Genomic DNA, 17,620 nt, shown 5'->3' on the forward strand with positions numbered 1-17,620 from the left:
AAAAAAGGAGAAGCACGATAAGTTGCATCTATAGTTAAATACAGTTTTTTATCACACAAGCTAGGCCTAATCAAATCTGTTTTATCTAGCAACTCGATCTACTACTTCTGACTGGATTTTCACCTTTCGTCTGCTTTGTTAACACAAGGCGTTAGATATTTTGCAGAATTTAACAAAGCAAAATTTTATCTTAATCATCGTTATTTTAATAAGAACCATATTCTTGAACCAAATTTTAAGTCATTAATTAAAATTTAAAATCAACTAAATTTTCAATTAAGAGTCTTATAACCCGCTAGCTACAAAATAACGTTACCCATAATACCTTGTGAAATGAGCTCTTTTTAACATTTAGACAAATACTAGTCATTTATTAACGTCGCCGTTTGTAAATCTCAATCCATGTAAATGTTTTAAGAAAACAGACAAGACTTTTGCTGAAGTATAGTATTTGTTTTATCATATTTTAGTGTTGGCATAGCCAGGTGGATTAAGGCGTTCTACTCGTCATCTGAGGGTCGCGGGTTCGAGTCCCTGTGGCAACAAACATGCTTGCCCCTTTCACCCGTGGGGGCGTTATAATATTACAGTCAATCCCACTATTCGTTGGGAAAAGAGTAGCCCAAGAGTTGGCGGTGGGTGGTGATGACTAGCTGCCTTCCCTCTAGTCTTACACTGTTAAATTAGGGAAGGCAAGCGCAGATAGCTCACGAGTGGCTTTGCGCGAAATTCAAAACAAAACAAACAAATTTTAGTGTACCAGCCATAACTGTGTTGAAATAATTAAATCTACACATTTTAACACGCTTTTTCTAGCACATAACTCAATATAACGTGTTTGTGAATGTGTGTTTTTCCGATAGCGACACCGAAGTACATAAGAACTCCATACTATGACGTAATGATTAACACCAATATTTATCAGATTGAGTGGTTAATAAAACACATGATAAGATGTAATTAACAACATCTAAGCTTTTCAGGGTGACTATATAATAACTCTTAAGTATGACGTATCCATTAACACCAAATTTTATCATTCTGAATGGGGAACAATTTTTTAGCAAAATGTTTAATTAACTGGAGTGTGCAACACTTACAACAAAGTAGAAGAATTCTTGGTGATTAAAAATAGTGTATAATGAACACGGTTACCTTATGATTAGAGAACTGATAAAAACTCTTCTTAAAGGAGAAATATTATTGTCAAATTTCACAAATTCAATGTAAAACCTCAACCAGATATTTTAAAGAAATGAGATTTCACTGAATAAAGCAAAGGAAGGGTGTGCGTTGACCCTATGGTAGAGGACGCTCTCGATGTCGAAGTTAGGAGGCCGGGTTCGATTTTTTGCGATACACAAAATATTCCCTCACTTTATGCCTGTGGTTGCATTATAAGCATGATAATCAATCACTTAGCAAGGTTATTGGTTGATTCCGATTGTCTTTATCCCATCTAGTCAATTGTTCAAAATCACAGACAGAGCGGATATCTTTAGACATTCGAAATTTGATAATAATCAAAAGAAAATAATGTATTTAATGCAGCAGACGAAACATATACATAAAAAATAAAATACAGATAGCGCTCTTTCGGAACGACGGCGCCTCGTCCTTTGTGTTGCCGCCATACTGGCGTCATTTGGACGATGGTCCAATCAGTATTTAATACATCTAGTTAGCGACAGAGATGGTGTCGAGTTATAAGGGCTACTTCATAGAGTTTTCTTGATGTTTAAAACACGCTGTTCCATGTCATCTAGTTTGGGGATATAAGACTAGCCTTTCGGGGTAAGTATTCCTATTTAATACTAGTTGAGGTATCCATTCAACGCACGGGGAAAACATACAAAAGATTACTCCCTCTGTAACCCTAAAATTATACGTGCTAGATTTGGTGAAAATCGGTCTAGCGGCTCGCCTGTTATAAACAGACACAAGTTTATCAAATAATGGCTTGGGTAGCTTAAGTTAAATTATTTTAATTTCTGTTTTATGTTACCTATTTCCAAAAGAACGTTTTAAGTCTTCGATAAATGTCCAATTTTTTATTCCACTGATGTAATCTCCAAGCTTTGTTCTCAATGTTTAACAACCATTCAAACCGTTCAATCAGAGAAAATTCAGTTCAACAAACACACCGTAAGTCGGCACCTTTTAGTTATTGTTATTAAACACAATCGTAGTTGGCTCCATATTCTTCATTATCTGTGTAAGCGATATTTCTCTAACTGACACTAATTTCTGTTTTATTTCAGAATTAACGGATGATGTAGTATTTTTAAACTCCCTCCATAGTAGCCACAAATTTATGTTCCGTGATTGTGATTAGGCTTACTAATACTACACTTTAAGGTACATCTAAGATGAGCGCCGATACTCCTCCATTCACATCTGTTAAACATCTGGCCTTTTAACGTCTTTGAACTAAAATTTAAAGAAACGTCATTTCAATCATGTAAACATTTTGTAAAGATTTTTATTTTTTTATTGGAATTCCACAACGAAAAAAAACTCAAAATTTTGAAAATTATTTTGATTGCAGGAATAATAACGTAATTTATTTTGAATGTTCTATTTGTGTAAAATTGTATGTTAGAGAACTGAATTTGGGAATAAGAGTCGAGTTACGTCCAGTTAGAAATTCGGAAAATTGTCCCCTCCCAGAAAGATTTTTTAAATATTTTATTTGTGTTATTATAAATATTTTAACAAATCAATTTAAACTGTTGTTATTTGTTTGTTTTTATTTTTTTCTATATTGGAATTATAATGAAACGAAATTTTAATATTTGAAAATACTTTATTTGATCGTTTTGACGCTTCCATAAATTTTTAATTTAAAACCGTTAGTAGGCTAGATGTTTAATAAATAGGGGTGCAAAGGTATTGTTTATTTTAAGTGTACCTTAAATTCAAGTGTCGTTATGAAACTTAAACAAATATCAAGGTTATTCAGGACAAAGTAAGTAAAGCATTTAAAAAATTAAGGTGTCGAACTTTTGTTTTTTTTATTTTAATAAATTTTAGTTTTAACGTTAAAATATCTTAATGATGATTTTAGACTCGTTTTGATGTTAACTCGTTAGAAAACAAAACAATTTAACCATAGATTTAAGAAACAAAAGAACTTTAATTAGAAAATAATAACTTATTTGTTATATTAATTTAAACTACAGATTTTAAACTTTAACCTTTTTTCTTTCAAAAAAGTGTTTAGTTATTTTTTATTTTTACAGTTTTGTGATTGAAAATATAACGGACTAAAAACACCACTGCAACAAGGGTAGAAACAACAATTTCTTAAACTGTAACAACAACAGAAATCTGAACTAAGACTTTCAAATAATTGTAACAAGTGTTATAACTTGTAAAACAAAAACAAATTGATGTTAGTAAGTCCGTACGTAGTAAGAACTTAATTCAAACGTTAGTGGACGATAAAACATAAATATTGATGTTAATATTGTTAGTAACTTAAAGAGAATCGGAAGGAAAAAAGACACGGAAAGGACGCAATATTCCAAAATTAAACCATCTTCTCAGAATCAATAACAATATTGACAAATTTTAACTATATTTCGTGAACTAATTTATTTAAGATCAAAAAGAGGTTCTTTATTTACTGCTTAGAACACGAGTTTACAGCTCATGAGACTAGCTAATTTGCATAGTTTTCACAATATTAAGATGTGTGCGCAAAAGATAGGGGAAGATTGTGTCAGTTTCAATGTGTTGTAGCTAGAAGGCGAGTTAATGCTTTAATATAATTAAAATTTATGACTGAACTAAATGGTAAAATGAATAATGAGTGAACGGTAAAGAAAACCATAACAAAAGAAAAGTAGAATTTGCTGTCTTAAGTGAAGACAGAGTTCGTTTTCTTATACATGTTCACCTTGTAATGAAACTTTAAATTGTAGTTTGAATAAATATGTAAACGATACGAAGTCCTGTATCATGAGAAAAATGAACTTTTTCGATGTTTGTTATTATCACTGATACATGTCTATAATACAACAAAATTTGATAATGAAAACATCTTAAACTAGTGTACTGAGTTGATTATATTATATAAGTTAGATATCCGAGGCTGTTTATTTGTAATTAAGCACAAATCTACACGATGGGCTGTGTGTGCTCTGTCCACCACGAGTATCGGAACCCGGACTTTTACTATTGTAAGTTCGAAGACATACCTCTATGCCACTGGGGAGAGGGGCGTATTCGAAACGTTTTAAAACTACCAGTGTTTCCATTAACAAATTTACCTCGTCGAAGGCAAGTTGAACCAAGAATTGGTTAGGCCTATTGGTAATATTTGTTTGTTTTTTTAAGAATTTCCGAGTGAATTTGCTATCAATTAGCGTATAGACGCTCTTAATATTAAATTCGTATACTAGAGTTAGGGAGTTAAGACTTAGGATTAATTTAATTGATATAATTTTGTCGCTAATTGTTTTATTTATAAGAAATAAATCAAATATTCAAGTATGGTTTTACAGATGTCGAGAAGGTATATAATTTGGGATAAAATTGTTGGTTCATTTTGTGGCGATTGTTTTTTCTAGATGGGAACGTAATAAAACCACCAGTTCTAACAACGCAGAATTCTTAGAGGTCGATACAATGGTACTGTCAGTAGGTTAGTTCGCCCTTTCAGCTTACTGTTCATACATGATCGATACAGTGGCGCGAATTGTTGAGGGTAGGTGGTCATACTGTATCGGTGTGCATATATTTAACAATTTTAAGAACGTTTTTGAAAGATACCGGAAAGGATGAATTACCAAGTGGAACATGGAATGCAGATGATAGTAAGATATGATTTGAAGTTTTAAACTGGAGTCGATAATGGAAATGCAAGCGTCAGAGAATAACTAAAGAAATTGTTTTCAAACTTTCAGTGTAAACAAAGTAAAGAAATCCGTTTTAAAACGACATCATGGTGCAGAAACCACGTACTGAGCCGGGAGGTGTTATAGTGAAAAAAAACAATGATCAGAAAATTGTAGAAGTACTGTAGAAAATTATTTGGCTTAGAGTATAGTGGAATGATGTGGTTTGAAGAACAACATGACAATGGAAAGTAGTGTCACAAAACTGAAGTTAAAGAAATGCATCTTAACCATTTTCTGACTGATCAAAACAGAGTAATAAACCTTACAAGGGTAATATAATTTAAAACAGTTAACATTTTGTTTCCTTTCCATGTGTTTTGAGTTTTATCAATTAACAAATTGTTTTCGGCTTTACTTTTCGTTTGTGACGTGAAGATTTGAAGGACGTTCCAGATCAAAATTTTCGTTTGAACAGACAGCTCACGTTTTTAGTTTCTAACTGAATAAATCCTATTTCTAACTAGACAGTTATGATGAGAATAACCTTAACCCTAAAACATCGAGAATGTTGTAGGTAGCAGCATCAAATGGTGACAGCCGTTTGAGGGTTAACGGAGCTGTGAACTAGAAATATCTTGGTGTCATAGTTGATCAGTCTTTCAAACCAACCAACCATGTTGTTGTTAGTAACAGGGCAAATAGGATTTTAAGTTATATACATAATACTAGTTCACTGTACAGGTTATTAGTTAGGTCATAATTGTCTTAAAAATGCACAGAATCCCTGGAAAAAAATATTGGAGAAGGGATAACACCTTGGATTTATTATACGAGAACAGGTGAAGATCTCTGAAACTGTTGTCTCTAGAAAAAAGGAATTTGATTGAAGTGCATAAGATTGTTAATGAAATTGGTAGTATTGATGGTCTTTTGTTTTTTTTTAGGGGGATGCTTTATAGGACAGGAGTCATAGCTGACAGCGTTCTTTTTCTAACAGGACGATTGGCTTTTGGAATGAGTGTTACCTTCGCACGTGTTGGATGAAATTAGTTTAAGAGGATATTTTGACAATAAGGTTTTCAAAGTTTACTTTAACGAATGTGACATTTTAAAAATACCAACATGTCTCCTGTTGTATTAAAATTATATGTAAATTACTGTTACTAAGTTAAAAAACAACTATAAATTACGTTCCACTTAGTTGATCGCACCACAGATAACTTTGACATTCGTTTCCTAATGCTTCGAGAAGTTTTCTTTTCTTTTCAGTGGAATAGTTATTGTGTGCATTACGTTTAATTGTTTAGTCGTATAGACAAAGTTGGTAGATATGCTAATTAACAATGCACTGAACTAAAATGTACACAATAATTAAGATTCTAATAAACCATGAATAATAAAAAAAAAAACAAAAAAAAAAAACCGTAAGGAAACAACATTCTAATAAACTATGAATCGGACACGTTAGGCTTAAAATACAGTAAGGAACATGGTAACGTTTTTCACTCTAAGAAAATGTTTGTTCTGTAAGTTTCACATTCTGAGGACCCCTGCCGTTAGTTACCTCTTTATCTCCACCAGTGGCTTAACTGTAAGGCTGAAGGATTACGATACTAAAATCCGGGCTACCCATATCCTTGGTAAGAACAACACAGACAACCTGTTGTGTAATTTTGCACTTAACAACAAAAACAAACAAGCTGATGGAAAGGGCTATAAACTTCGTATTTTTCTAAAGTTGTATATTAATGATATATCTCTTCCACTGATCTTAGGCCAGAAATATTAAAGAATTCCTAACCTCCCTCAGAACAGAAATAACTTCACTAAAGTTGTTATATACACAAAAGATCATAAGACCGGGGTGGGGATATTTAGTCTACATTTATTCACCTTACAGGAGAGTTGATTATTTTAAACAGTTGTCTCATGAAAATACAACAATTTCATTTAAACTTGATTTAGATGACTTTAACTGGGAAAACCCCGTCAGGCGGACAACTTTTATTTATATTTTATCCAAGAAATTATACAAGAGAGCCAGAGATAAGGAAATCGCTTCCCAAAAATAAGCTTTAGCAAGTCATTATAAAGGGCTAAGAAAGCCGTTTAACAAACATTTATTATTTTATGTCTCCAGTATGATTTTATTTTCTTTAGTATTACTAAGTTTTATTTATTTTTAGGGTTTAATGTAAAAGTTTTTTGTCAGGCTGTTGGTGTTACTGCTACAAGTAATTTCGACAAATGTCCGAACGATCAATAGTAGGACGCTGGGTTTTTCAACTCAGGATAATGTATTTTCAAGACAGCTGGTACGGGTATTAAAACTTTCATTGAAATAAAGTACAGAACAGCGTTTTGAGAATACATTTTTATTTCAAGTGGGTTTCTCACCATCATGAACAAAATAAGATAAATTCATGAAATTTGTTTATTTTTTGTTCACTATGATCGCTCCCGCCAGTAACGTAAAGTTTATACTGAGTCCACTGATAGCCTACTATCGAATCCTAATGACCATTAATGATGGCCGTTATTGCGTGGGGTAGCGAACCTTCTATTGACATATGGCGACCTTGTCGGCTATTTAATATACCAGCATTTCGTCTGATTGAATATTCTTGAATATTCCACTGAATGAGTTGCCACCGAATTCTGTGTTTGTCAGGGTTCCAACATTTTTAACACATCTGGCAATTTGTACTTTCGTTCCAACACGCAATCACGGGATCGAATTCTCGTCACCGAACATGTTCGCCCTTTTAGCCGTGGATCGATATAATTTTACGGCCAATTCCACTGTTCGCTGATAAAAAAGGGTAGTTCAAGAGTTGTGGTGTTAACTAGCTGACGCCCTTGTAGTCTGGGCCCAGCATGGCCAGGAGGTTAAGGCATTAGACTCGTAATCCGAGGGTCGCGGGTTCGAATTTCCGTCGCACCAAATATGCTCACCCTTTCAGCCGTGGGGGCGTTATAATGTGACAGTCAATCCCACTATTCGTTGGTAAAAGAGTAGCCCAAGAGTTGGCGGTGGGTGGTGATGACTAGCTGCCTTCCCTCTAGTCTTACACTGCTAAATTAAGGACGGCTAGAGCAGATAGCCATCGTGTAGCTTTGCGCGAAATTCAAAAAGAAAAAACCAACAATAACAATACACAAACCGTCCCATCACCAAAGAGCGTTGTCACACAGTTGTGCAGGAACAATGATCAAATCTGAAAACTAATCGAGGGTTCTGTGTTTTGTAAGTAGACAACACGTTTATCCTCACCCCAGGACCACATGTACGTCATGTGAATATTTTCTTTTAAACTACAGTTTAGTTACATTTTCCAAAATTATAACTAGGTTAAATATCTTACGACGAACATAATAATCTAAGTATTTATTTATTTCTAATTTCATGTTTGGTTTTCAGAATAAACTAAGTAATGTTCGTTCCTGTGCCCGAGGCCTTCGTTCCGTACTCTGTGTTATTATTCAACGTTGTTTTCTTCAAGATTATGCGGAATGTGACGTTTGCTATCGTGCCTTCACACATACGCCTTCTGGTGGCAGAACTTGTTTCGACTTTAGAACTCTGTAGCGGCTACGCAGAATTAGGTAAAAGTATATTTATTTGCTTTTAGCAGAAGTTTGACAAAACAGAAATGTTACTAAAATCTATAACATTAATCGTATTATTAATATCTCGATCCACACCTGATATAAAACAGGTAACAAACACCTTACTAAGGCTATCTGAGTCCTTGATCAGTAAGATCAATTATATAATCGCCTCGCATAGGTCAAGAACATTTGCGTTCAATAGAATTTTGTTTCGTTGTTTGGATTACTGTTATACATGCTGTTTGTATTTTTTCTTGTGCCAAGAAAGTTCTGTGGTTTGGTGACAGAGATAGAAATCCGCTACCGTCAGGTCACGAGCCGAACGCCTAAACTACCTTAGGCCTAAGTTCTGAATACTCGTCTGAAACTAACATCTACCGCGTTTATTACTCTATTTCAAGTGATTCTCCTACATAAATGAAGACTCGTTTTATATTAATATTCATCTTTATCTAAAATTCTGAGTTTTTTTTAATTAGTTTTAAAATAATATAGATTTTGTTTCAGTTTTTTCGAAATTATCCAGATTATCAGTGCTTGTATTCAAAATACTTTTCCTAAGTTTGTCCTAGATAGTAAAACAAATTGCTGTAGATTATTGGGAAGGATTAGACTGAAATATTTTCTCTTCTTCTAATAAGCAAAGCTATTTTGCGATTTAAATGTAACTATTAGTGTATAATTTTAGCGGTTATCACATAATTCTTAAAAGTTGCATGGTGTTAAGTTGAAAAGTTGATAACGATAAACCCACTTTGAGGAAAAATAAACGTTTTGAGACAGCTTGATCATATAAAGGAAAGTTTTGTTATAAATGTACGACGTTTTGATGAGATTTAGTCAACCTCATATTTCGGGTAACAGTTGTTAGTTTTGTTGGTAGGCAGCGATAAATATTGAGTGTTACTGAAAGGAACGTAACACGAAGACAAACTGAATTAAAATCTAAAAATGGGTTTTACGTTACATTTTTGTGGGACACTTGGTGGGAATTTTACCTCTTCATGTCTCTAAGTGTCTAGAGACCGTAGTAATCGCCAAGTTTGATGGTGATTGATCAAATAATGTACAAGAAGTTAGTTAGTGGACAGACAAACATACAATATCACTTATACTGATTCTTTTTTTCTGATTATAATTAACCATCAGGTGTAGTCTACGAACGCCAAGGCTATGTTGCGTTAGGACTAACCCTGACTTTATTAAGTTATTGGTGGTATCAAGTATTTGAAGATACTGAGGCTTGTCTCTGCTGTCCCGTTGAAGACTACGTACTTAGATGTCCGGTGCCATCTGGTGACATAACAAGGAAATTAGTTGGTCAAATTCTGGGGGGGGAATTTACTCAGTTAGGTAAGGTTTCATATTTTATTCATATATTAATAGTAGACAAGAAATCTGTCGTTTTAATTCATGTTTATCGTGTTTTTTTTTGGCATTTATAATAAGTTTGTTTGTTTGTTTGTTTTTGAATTTCGCACAAAGCTACTCGAGGGCTATCTGTGCTAGCCGTCCCTAATTTAGCAGTGTAAGACTAGAGGGAAGGCAGCTAGTCATCACCACCCACCGCCAACTCTTGGGCTACTCTTTTACCAACGAATAGTGGGATTGACCGTCACATTATACACCCCCACGGCTGGGAGGGCGAGCATGTTTAGCGCGACGCGGGCGCGAACCCGCGACCCTCGGATTACGAGTCGCACGCCTTACGCGCTAGGCCATGCCGGGCCAACATAATAAGACTATTAGATCTTATCAATTTGAAAATAAAATGTAAAGAAAATATTTTAATATTTATTTTACAGCAAAGCCACATGGGGCTATCTGCTGTGTCCACGACGGGGAATCGAGCCCCGAATTTTAGCATTTAAGTCCGTAAATTTACTGAAATAATAATATATATTTTAATTACCTTTATTTAAATATTTTTCTTTGTTTCTGTGTTTTCAAAATTTCTTTTTAGTCATAAGTTCTGGAAGTAAATCGGAATAATAGAAAACATTTCACTTTAAAGGAATTAAACTTAATGAGAAATACGTAAGTAATTATCAAACTGAGTAAAGTAATAGAACAATGACTTTTTTTTCAGAATGGTGAAGGTGAAAAACTGTTTGTTACACATGCGCCGAGGAGGGCAACCCGGCATGGCCAGGTGTTTAGGCACTCGACTCGCAATCTGAGGGTCGCGGGTTCGAATTCCTGTCACACCAAACATGCTTACCCTTTCAGACGTGGGGCGTTATAATGTGACGGTCAATCCCACTATTCGTTGGTAAATGAGTAGCCCAAGAGTTAGCGGTGGGCGGTGATGACTAGCTGTCTTCCCTCTAATGTTACACTGCTGAATTAGCCCTAGTGTAGCTTTTCGCGCAATTCAAAACAAACAAACAAGCGCCAAGGCGGAATTAATAAAATATATACAATTTTTTAAATTCTGTTTTTCTTCAAAGCCACAAGTAAATAGTTGATAAATAATTTGTTCAGTTAAGATATTATGGGATATGTTTCGGAACGATCCCATGCAGTTATAAAATGTTCGTTACACAGGTAAGCGTCAAGTGTCTGAGAATGAGTGGTAGTGGGATAAAGTTCTTGTTTAACCACTTCAGCCCCTTGGCTTTAAGATACTGATCAGCCGTATAAAATGACTTGTATCGCACACAAAAAATATACGTTTTGTTGTTATAATTGTTTTTTATGATGTGTGTTTTTTGAGCAACATCTTATATCATATACATTCAATTTTTCAAATGTTTCAAAATATATCAATACAAATATATAAAGAAACCTTGAAAGTCGTACATTAATTGGTCACTTTTTATACACACACTCGTGTCATTCTGTTTATTTGTATAGAAAGGGATATGATAATGAGTTATTGTTTAGAATCTGCGCCATTATTAAAGATTATTTTAAAAGTCGTCTGTTCTGAAATATCTGTCATAAGGTTGAGCATGCTTATAAACTAAAATAAACGCCAGACTTTGTTCCAACTGACTTGTGATACATGATTAAACAGACATGTAAATTTAAACAGATGTCGGATTGTGTCATAAATTATTTCTTGGAAAGTCAACAATCTGCAAGCGCGCGATGCGAAAGACATTAAAAACTGCCGCATGGAAGCCGACAACTGTAGTTTCGTTATGCTTAAAGCGCAAACTTTGAGTATTTAATGACCATGTTGTATACTGTGGGTTACAACATCATGACAGAAGTGAGGTCTTTCGATTTTTCTAGAAGGTTAGATAATTAGAAAGTACCTACTTTGGTGACCGCTCCATATTTATATCTGACAGCAGGATATAAAAGTAGCTCTTCCTTGGCCAACACGATCAAATTATCTCCATTCGATTGTTGTCTTAATATCTTGTTTGAACATGCACTGTCCCATGCGAGACAACTATGAACTCGTTTCGGACCTAGAGTCCTCGAAATATTTATTACAAATGAACAAAATAACAACCAGAAGTCTATAGAGTGTCCGTCATACCAAGTTCAACCTGGAAGAAGGTTCATCCCGATTTTAAGTAATATCCTAATAAAATCTCCTTTCAGTGAATCTTGTTTATAACTTCCTGAGATCTTAAATATAGCTAGCGTCCCATCAAAGTGATTTAGTTTGTAAAACGTAAAAGGATTAATTAAGTAAACAGTTTTCGTGACAAATTCAAAATTCACAAACTGAACCTGACGATGACCGAAGAAGGTCGAAACGTTGTTCGCTCTTCTATGTAAAATATTTTCTCAACCCAAACGAGCCGTTTTTGCATATAAATTTCTCAACAAGTGGGTTTCTCGACATCACTGATTATTATTTCACTACTTTGAAGTTAATTTTTTGTTCAGTTTGTTTGTTTGTTTGTTTTGGAATTTCGCACAAAGCCGTTTTTGCATATAAAAGAATACCTAACTGACTCCACCCTAAAATATGAACATTTCATACTATAACTTGCACTAGCACGAGATCGCTGTAAACACAGATGATTGGCGGGAGTTCAATGTAAACATGAATTACTTACCCTAGCACGAAACGTTGTAAATACGAGACTAAACCACTGTAACTACGGAAACGTGTAATTAATTATTGTAGATCGATACATAATTTAAACGGAGTTTTTATAACCTCTTCAAAAACTATTATGCATCTAATCGTTTGTTACGATATATTTTGTAAGAGAATCGAAAAATGTCAAACAAAGTATTCGCATTTCACATTATAAACAAGGACAAAAAATACCAGAAAATATCAACTTACATTTATTAGTGGTACTAAACTCAATATCTATGTCTGTGGTATTTACAATTTATTTTAGTATTAGTTACGAAATATCTGATTTTATTTGTAAAATATGAAATGTCTTTTGAATCTGAATACCTAAATAACATTTCACCTAATTTTCTTTTATAACGCTCTCTGAGGAGTTATTGCTTCACTGCTTATAAGGCTAAAATGAGTGATCGATCCTCGCGATGGGAACAGACCAGATAACCATTATGCAGGTTGGGTTTAACAACGACCAAAAATTATTCTCATGTCGACCACAACTAGTTTTCAAAATGGAATTTATTAATTTAAAATGTAATATATTTTATATTCATTATTAATTAAAGTTTGTTTCTCCAGTAATATAATTATAAGTAAATTTGGTTTTAATTTAATTTGTAATTAAAGTTGTTTGTTTATGAACAGTCTAAAATAAATCGTACAACTGTGTGATTCGAATTGTCCGGAACTTTGATTCACACGTTTTTGTTTTTTTTTGCTCTCAGTTATTTTTTTATGCGAAAAACAAACTACAGTATAGATCATGTAACCAGGTAGAAACGGAAATAGTTGAGTAAGAAGAGACAGCCACCAGGGCGCCGTAATATATTTCAGTTGATTTAAAATATGTTGTTCTCTCTCATGGAGTGATTAATCTCACTCAAACTTTGATTAAAATTTCCAATTTTGTTTTCAGGTACACAAAGCTAATGTGGTCCTTTCATCTAATATCAGAGCATCGTGTCTTTCACACAACTCAAGTTTGCAAAGCAGGACTAAAGGTTTATATTACTACGTTGTAATATAAGTTTCAAACAATACGTTTCTTTAACTATTTGAAATTCTTTTTTAAAATATAAGATGTAAAATGTTTTAACAACTTTTACCTTTTCAAAGATTATAACTGAATATGTCTGATTATTTACAAGCCCGGCATCGCCAGGTGGTTAAGGCACTCGACTCGTAAGTTTGATGGTTGCGGGTTCGAATCCCTTCGCACTAAAATTCTCGCCCTCCCAGCCGTGGAAGCGTTATAATATTATGGTCAATCCCACTATTTGTTGGTAAAAGAGTATCCCAGGTGGTGATGACAAGCTGCCTTTCCTCTAGTTTTACACTGCAAAGTTAGGGATGGCTAGCGCAGATAGCTCTCGTGTAGCTTTGTGTGAAATTCAAAAACAAACAAACAAACTTTGAAACGGAGAAATTGACGGAGAAGTTGTGTAAGCGCCATGTTAAGAAAAACCGAGTTAAGCCTAATCTAAAAAATAATTTTCGATAGAAAACCTCTATTTCGTTGGCCAAGTTGTCTTTCCTAAAATTATATCGACTGAATGGCAGACAATAATATTTATAGTAAAATTTAATTTTAATTCAAGGAACAACTATTATATACTTTTTTATTCTCTTCCGTTCCATTTAAGTTTTAAACGCAAAATTGAAATGGTATTAAGTGTTGTTGGTTTTCTACAAGTGCTATTTTAAAGTTATTTCAGTTGTAAAACCTAGATATCATGTCTACAGTAAACCTCCTTTGAAGGCCTAACTTTAAGTTAGAAGGCTCATACCGATAAAACTCCAAACTTGATCCCTAAAGTAGGCTTAACGAGGATAGTCAGCCTACTATATAGCTTTGCACTTAATAACAAATAATCTATAATAAATATCTGCCAAAGCTTTACGGTGGTGACATTTCTTTTATCACATGCCACGTGATTTGTGCGTACAATAGCAGGAAAATTCTTCAGGTCTAGAAGCTTAAGAAAATAATTGTTAATATTATGCAATAAGATGTGCAAAACTTCCCTGTGACAGTGTCTTCGAGATCATGTCCTGCAGAAGATTTGTTAATACACATGGTATACTAAACTCCTTAGCGGCAAAGATATAGACAATAACGAAGAAAGATGTTAAACCACAAATGACCAAAACTGTTCCACAACAACAACATTTGTAGGTATAAACGCAAATGAGGTAAACATTATAATATTTTACAGAATGGTGGCAAATAATATCTCGTGCAATGCTCGAAGTGTCAAACGCTAATAATCAGTTTTATTCTCAATAAAGTTTGGTGTTTTTGTTCTGTTCACGTGGTGTTTATGAGTAAATGAGCCTGTAGTACGCAGTCGGTGACAACTATTTCCTGATATATAATACGAAGGATGACATTTATCAGGGAACCAGTCGGAATATAATCTGATAGCAACAAGGCATTTTGGTGACTGTTTTCCTTACAGCAGGATCTCATGCAACCGTTTTTGTTTGTTTTTTTATTTAAATACTGTTTCAAGATTTACATGATTTGGGAGCAGCTGCAGTAAACGATTGTATGCTACCTTATTCAGAAGTTTTTATTTACCACTTTTAAACCTTTTTATTACCATTTGAAGACGCAGCGAGGTGCTTAACCACCTCAAACCTTGGTTTGCGTAGCAACTAACAATCTCTACTGTGATCACAATTTGATTTTTTGTGACACACTTTTTACGTGTTGAAGGAATTCAAATAATTGTTCTTGACGAGAGATTTTGATAAATTGTAGTTTAAAATGATTTATTTATTTTGACGTTTTGAGTATGTGATATTCGTTAATATGACCTGGAATGATGGTTACAAGAACGACGCGTCTCATTCCATCACTGACAGTTATTTTCCTGGAATGATGGTTACAAGAACGACGCGTCTCATTCCATCGCTGACAGTTATTTTCCTGGAATGATGGTTACAAGAACGACGCGTCTCATTCCATCGCTGACAGTTATTCTCCTGGAATGATGGTTACAAGAACGACGCGTCTCATTCCATCGCTGACAGTTATTTTCCTGGAATGATGGTTACAAGAACGACGCGTCTCATTACATCGCTGACAGTTATTTTCCTATAACTCTCAATTCGTGAATTACTAAGTACAAAGCTACACAATGGACTACCTGTGCTCTGCCCATCATGGGTATTGAAACCAGGTTTCTAGCAGTGTAAGTCTGCAGACATACCGCTCTGCCACGATGGGTATTTCACTATTGGCTGGACAAAACTAAAGCTAACTGTAACAATAAAGCCACATAAATTCCTCTATACTTGTTTATGTAGTGAATCAAAATTACACTATTTCAACTAATTTTCATCTAAGTAAGTAAGTGACTTTTCCAGACGAAAACAAAACACAACGAAACTTCTTGCTCTAATTATTTCACAGCACTCGTCTGTCTGGGATCCAAATTATTCCATTTCTTATACCGAAAAGGATACTAGCGTGTGTGCAGCGAATGCGCTACTTTGGGTTTGTAATTAGATTTCATGTAGGTTCGTAGAGATTCTAATGAGTAATGAAACTGAATCAAGTATAGGTGCTTCTTCCGCTTGGTTTTGATTGTGTATAAAAATATAGCTAATGAAATGGAAACAAACGAGCATAATAATTATAAAATGTTAATGAAGACAAGTGGGGATAGATATATGCGTAACATAGCTAGCTGTAATAATACAGAAAGTTTTAGTACCACAAGAAGTGTTGAAGCAAGAATATTGAAACTGTAAAAACTCTAACACTAGTTTAACTTCTCACCCTGAACATCAGACATATCTACACTGTATGATGAAGTTTTTTGACCTATGTATGTATAAGTCGACACGTGATGGACTTTCAATCGGATTTTTTTCACTTGTATTTAGGTAACTGTGCTATGTGGTGCCTTGATTGAAGGTTTTATTACTTTCGTCAGCCGGCTGATGTCGCTTCAATCTAGAAAGTGGGATGTAAGAACAGCTGGTGTCGCCAACTCCATCACTACTGCGGTTTTATCGTTAGGAGGTGAGAGGACCGTACTGTGAGTAAAAAAATAAACTACTCGTTTAATCCTGAGAACGAGATTCATCTCCATACATAATTAATTTCTAACATTTATCGACGAGTGTAAAAAATAGTGAAAATGCATTTCAAATACCAATACTTTACTCTCCATTTGTATTCCAGCTCTCAGTACAACGGGAGGATTTTTTAACCCCATCTTAGCGTCCGCCTTAACACTTGGTTGCCATGGTAACACATTTATGGAACACATTGTCGTTTACTGGATTGGAGCTTTTCTTGGTGGACTGGTTGCTAGATTACTTCATCAAACACTAGAGGAAGTTACAAAACAGGAAGAGACTTAGACTTTACTTGTTTATTGTAAAGCACAAACCTGTTACGGTGTGCTGTGCTCACTGCTTGAATCCAGCCCCGAATTTTGGTGTCATAAGCCCTCGAGTTTGCTGCTGAACCACCATGGGGCTGAAGTTTAATAATAATGGATCCTGATTGAGTTCACGTTCAATATTTAAGATACATTGTATTTGCTTTCACACTTTTAACAGATAATGGTTTTCTTTTCTTGAATTACCCGGATTTCTGGATAAGAAAAAAAATAGTCCATTTCTCTTACGTGAAGGTGTATTATTTTAGAAATAAAATGATAAAAACAATGGCATGATTTGTCACATTTTATGAGCATCAGTTTTTTAACGCTTTGTAATAATAATTTTTGTCTGTCACAGGTTGACGTCAGTTTTAATATTTGACATCAAAATGTAACTCTGATTAATTATGTGTTTATTTTTAGCGATCACTAATTCCTATTTTTACACTTAGTTTTCTCAGTATAAATCGGTTATTTTTAATTATCCTTCCTTAACAGTTTATGTTTTAAAAATAGATAACAAGGAACATGAAAACTAAGTAAAGTTATCTAATTTACTTTATGGTAGGCCCAGGTGGGTTAAAGCGTTCGACTTGTAATCCGAGAATCGCGGGTTCGAATCCCCGTCGTACCAAACATGCTTGCCCTTTCAGTCGTGGGGGCGTTATAATATGACAGTCAATCCCATTATTCATTGTTAAGAGTAGCCCAAGAGT

The 17,620-nt window shown here is 34.3% G+C and overlaps 1 protein-coding gene across 1 annotated transcript; it reads left to right on the forward strand.

Moving 5' to 3' along the window:
• Nucleotides 1-9,776: 9,776 nt before the first annotated feature.
• Nucleotides 9,777-17,193, forward strand: LOC143235392 (putative aquaporin-12A). Its single transcript, XM_076473506.1, has 4 exons — nucleotides 9,777-9,809; nucleotides 13,421-13,505; nucleotides 16,399-16,537; nucleotides 16,700-17,193. The coding sequence occupies exons 2-4, from the start codon at nucleotides 13,434-13,436 to the stop codon at nucleotides 16,879-16,881; spliced, it is 393 nt and encodes a 130-aa protein (XP_076329621.1). The 5' UTR covers nucleotides 9,777-9,809; nucleotides 13,421-13,433; the 3' UTR covers nucleotides 16,882-17,193.
• Nucleotides 17,194-17,620: the final 427 nt, after the last annotated feature.

Source organism: Tachypleus tridentatus, chromosome 12, assembly GCF_004210375.1.
Source record: "Tachypleus tridentatus isolate NWPU-2018 chromosome 12, ASM421037v1, whole genome shotgun sequence".
Classification (NCBI taxonomy): domain Eukaryota; kingdom Metazoa; phylum Arthropoda; class Merostomata; order Xiphosura; family Limulidae; genus Tachypleus; species Tachypleus tridentatus.

Excerpts from the sequence above, each read along its gene's own strand:
- LOC143235392 (XM_076473506.1), top strand. The coding sequence starts at position 13,434 with ATGTGGTCCTTTCATCTAATATCAGAGCATCGTGTCTTTCACACAACT. Across the intron at positions 13,506-16,398 it reads TTTGCAAAGCAGGACTAAAG|GTAACTGTGCTATGTGGTGC; the intron begins GTTTATATTACT and ends ACTTGTATTTAG. Across the intron at positions 16,538-16,699 it reads TGCGGTTTTATCGTTAGGAG|CTCTCAGTACAACGGGAGGA; the intron begins GTGAGAGGACCG and ends TTTGTATTCCAG.